Genomic DNA, 4,157 nt, shown 5'->3' on the forward strand with positions numbered 1-4,157 from the left:
AGTGTCAGATATAGTCTCTAGTAGAACATTCTAACATGCTGATATTTTTACTCTGAACACAGACAAAGGTTGTAGATGCTTTGTACCAAGGAATATTATAATGCTGAAATGATAAACTGGTTTGGTCATTAGTAAATTCAGCTACAACCGTTGGGACAGGTTAATTTGAGATATTTTAATATCCACTGGAGTTTTAACAGAATGTAACCCATACCAATGCTTAAAAGTTCACAGATCAATAATCAGGTGCATACTTAGCAATCTTTTTTAAACCTACCTGTCATCAGTGCATATAATTTATGAAGAGTTACTAAGTTTGCTGTGTTTACAAATTTTAAAGCAAAAAATCACATTTAAGCAGACCATTCTTAGGGATGATAAAATATTGGTATGCAGGTTGCACATACATCTTACAAATGGTGCTCATTTACCTGTAGCCACATTACAAGTAATACCTGTAGATATGCTGTGTACTGCTGTAAAGCTGATTTTCAGTGATTTTTCACAATTCTAATGATTATGAATATCAACAAGTAATTCTAAACAAGTTAAAGTATTTATACATTGATTGAGAAATCTATGCTATGTGTACACAAAATACTCTGCTATGCTCCATTTCATCACATAATTGAACTGTATTCTGTTCTAAATAATAATACTTTTAAGATAAAAATCCTGAAAAAATAGTAAATTATTATAAAATTGGAGATAAAGAGATCAAATTATATTTATTTTAAAAGTAGACATGGTTAGTCATAGGTAACAAAATACTGTTTACCTCTTGTTCAAAAACCTAAAATTTTCACTTTCATATTGCAGAATGATACATACATTTAATTACACTAACATACGTATTCCAGCACTAGGTTTTAAAATAATATTTTTCAGCAATCATAAACAAACATAATGTAAAGTTCTTAACCTTTTGTTTCTGTAATGGGTGTCCACCCTTCATCCTCCTCTGCTTCTTCCCATTCTGGATGAATTTCAGCATGAAATAAAGGCTCTTCATTTTCTACATGTTCAGATTCACTCATGAAATCCAATGCTCCTCCTGTACATATACAGTACAAATATGTTACACATAAGTTCAAACAAGCACAAATCCTGCTTTAAAGTTAGTTTTATATACATTTATCTATGAAAATAAGCCTATACCTATATATAATGTAATTAATGGATAAATTTAAATACACAAAGTCCAAATATTTTTATAAGCTGTAAGAACCATACAAAAAAAATTAACTTAAACATATAATTTGCATGTACTTTTCATGATCTTGTAACTAAAAGCCAATCTGTATTTTCTTATGGGTAAAAATGTAACTCTCTGATGTAACTGGTTGGTCATCTATTCAAAGATTTTCTAAGTTCTTTTCTCTTTTCCTTTCTGTACCTATGATTATGTTTAGATCAGGTTTTTGTAAACAGAAAGCTAAACACTTATCCTACAATAAACAGTAAATACACAGGGTCCTCATTATTCATTGCATCTCTCTGCATCATTTCATTATTTGAATGTTCACCAATTACTACCCATGTATAAAACACGTTGCCTTGTTTCATTACTAGAGAGTTCCAACATCATCTCTCTGAATCATTTCATTATTAGTATGTTCACCAATTACTACCCATGTATCAAACACGTTGCCTTGTTTCATTACTAGAGTTCCAACATCATCTCTCTGAATCATTTCATTATTAGTATGTTCACCAATTACTACCCATGTATCAAACACGTTGCCTTGTTTCATTACTAGAGTTCCAACATCATCTCTCTGAATCATTTCATTATTAGAATGTTCACCAATTACTACCCATGTATCAAACACGTTGCCTTGTTTCATTACTAGAGAGTTCCAACATCATCGACTATGTCTCCAGATGTAGCATTTACCAACATTTTTGAAACAATGTCGCCTTGTTTCATTACTAGTGTTCAAACATTGTCAACTACTTTTGCCAAGCTTACTAATAACCTGTTTCAAAGTGCTCTTAAAATACTTTTCTGTCGTACTAAAGCCATTGCAAAAACTTCACTAATTTTTTGGTTAGCATGGGAGAAGAAAAAAGAAAGACAAACGTTTTGGTTCTTTAGCTAGTTCCCAGTTCTCCACTTTAGCAACACTTTTCAATGATACTGGGAGTCTCACAAGCTGTGAAACACTTGATAATGGCAATTTGATGCTCAAATAAAGCTTTAACTTTACTTTAGCAGTTATTTGTAAACATCATAGAATAATAGACTGAATGTGGCAGCCATTTTTTCTCAGCCCATCCCTACATACTACTGTAATTTATTCCATAAATCATGTTATAAAACAGCGAATTTATAATGTAACAATACAGCTGGGTGATCAGTGGAATTTGATAATCAATTAATCATTAGGCTCATTAGTCAACTACACTCAACTAATCGATTATTCTCACATGAGAATTGGATAGTTCAAATAATCAAAAATAGTAATAACTGGAATATAACTTTACTAGGTGAATCATGACACTAACTGGTTAAGCTGAATAAACTTGAATAAATTAAAAATAATAATGAGAAATCATAATGGCCACATTTCAAATACTTGGATAACTATAATAATTAAAAACAACAAAAATGACACTAATTGATGTAATCAATAATCATATGCAACTAATTATAATGCTTACTAGAAATTACCCAGCTTTAATAACTTTTATGTACACAACATGTTTATTTACCCATAAATTTATTGTTTAATTTGCTAGTTTTTGGCATTTAAAATTATTGAACTTTCAAATGTGTACATTTTCCATCTCACCATATTACTGTAAATACACTTTAGCTAAGGTATTGTGTACATTTCACATCTCACCATATTACTGTAAATACACTTTAGCTACAGTATTGTGTACATTTCCCATATCACTTTTATTATTTACTTTACGTACACTTTAGTTACAGTATTGTGTACATTTCACATCTCACCATATTACTGTAAATACACTTTAGCTATGGTATTGTGTACATTTCACATCTCACTTTTATTTACTGTACATACACTTGAGCTACAGTATTGTGTACATTTCCCATATCACTTTTATTATTTACTTTACGTACACTTTAGTTACAGTACTGTACACTTCCCATCTCACTTTTATTTACTGTAAGTACACTTGAGCTAAGGTATTGTGTACATTTTCCATCTCACTTTTATTATTTACTTTACGTACACTTTAGCTACAGTATTGTGTACATTTCCCATCTCACTTTTATTTACTGTACATACACTTGAGCTACGGTATTGTGTACATTTCCCATATCACTTTTATTTACTGTATGTACACTTGAGCTAGTCTGCTCCATTTGTCTGAAAGCAAGCTGTTGCATAATTTATCACAAGTTCAATAGATTTCATATATATACTGATTAAGATAACACTTTAAACCCCTAGGATACAGATATCAATATGCCCTCTGATCAATTTTTCTCAGAAATCATTTACGCTTGCACATTACAGACATTATATTGATAATTTGACAAAACTTAGTTAAATTACTTACTATCAGCTCCATGAAGGGCTAAAAACACGGCAGCAACAGCGACCACCAGGATGGAGAAAAGAATGAAAAAAACACATTTTGCAAATCCATTGGGCTCATTACAAACTAACAGTTCATTAACATCCCGCTCACTTTCTTTAGAAGTATGCTCTTGTGATTTCTCTCGAGGTGTTGGAACAGATTCCTCTGCAGACAAGTCCTCTGTCAACAGAAAACAAAATTACAGTAAATACAAACACACATGAATTTCATACACATATGCTACAATTTATTGTATACTTCCAGCATTAGTTTTCTAGATATCATTATAAAACACTGGAAAAATTTTTAATTACACCCTTTATTGATTATATTGTTAATACTATCAACAAAGCAGCATATCTTATGAAATCAGAAACAACATACAGTGAATATATTACATTACCAAATTAAAATTTCAATGTAAAAAAATGTAACAAGTACATTAGATACACGTATAAAACATTGAAATACATATAATATATATATATATATATATATATATATTATATATATACTATACGACACAACACATATACGAAACTAATAATAATATAACTTAACGTAAGTAAAGGAAATAAAACTAAATAACTTACTAACTA

The 4,157-nt window shown here is 30.2% G+C and overlaps 1 protein-coding gene across 3 annotated transcripts in view; it reads right to left on the reverse strand.

Annotated features, from left to right (window-relative positions):
- Positions 1–4,157, reverse strand: part of LOC106465137 (aspartyl/asparaginyl beta-hydroxylase-like) — a 46,273-nt gene that overhangs the window by 33,242 nt on the left and 8,874 nt on the right. For all 3 annotated transcript variants that reach the window (XR_002611901.1, XR_002611900.1, XM_013925336.2), the window contains exons 2-3: positions 3,538–3,738; positions 923–1,054 (exon numbers count right to left, since the gene is read on the reverse strand). Coding sequence is in view for 1 of the 3 variants with exons in the window: in XM_013925336.2 (XP_013780790.1) it covers positions 923–1,054; positions 3,538–3,738 (333 nt within the window). In the remaining 2 variants the exon portion in view is untranslated. The remainder of the gene's footprint in view (positions 1–922; positions 1,055–3,537; positions 3,739–4,157) is intronic.

The sequence above is a fragment of the Limulus polyphemus genome, unplaced genomic scaffold, assembly GCF_000517525.1.
Source record: "Limulus polyphemus unplaced genomic scaffold, Limulus_polyphemus-2.1.2 Scaffold1847, whole genome shotgun sequence".
Classification (NCBI taxonomy): Eukaryota; Metazoa; Arthropoda; class Merostomata; order Xiphosura; family Limulidae; genus Limulus; species Limulus polyphemus.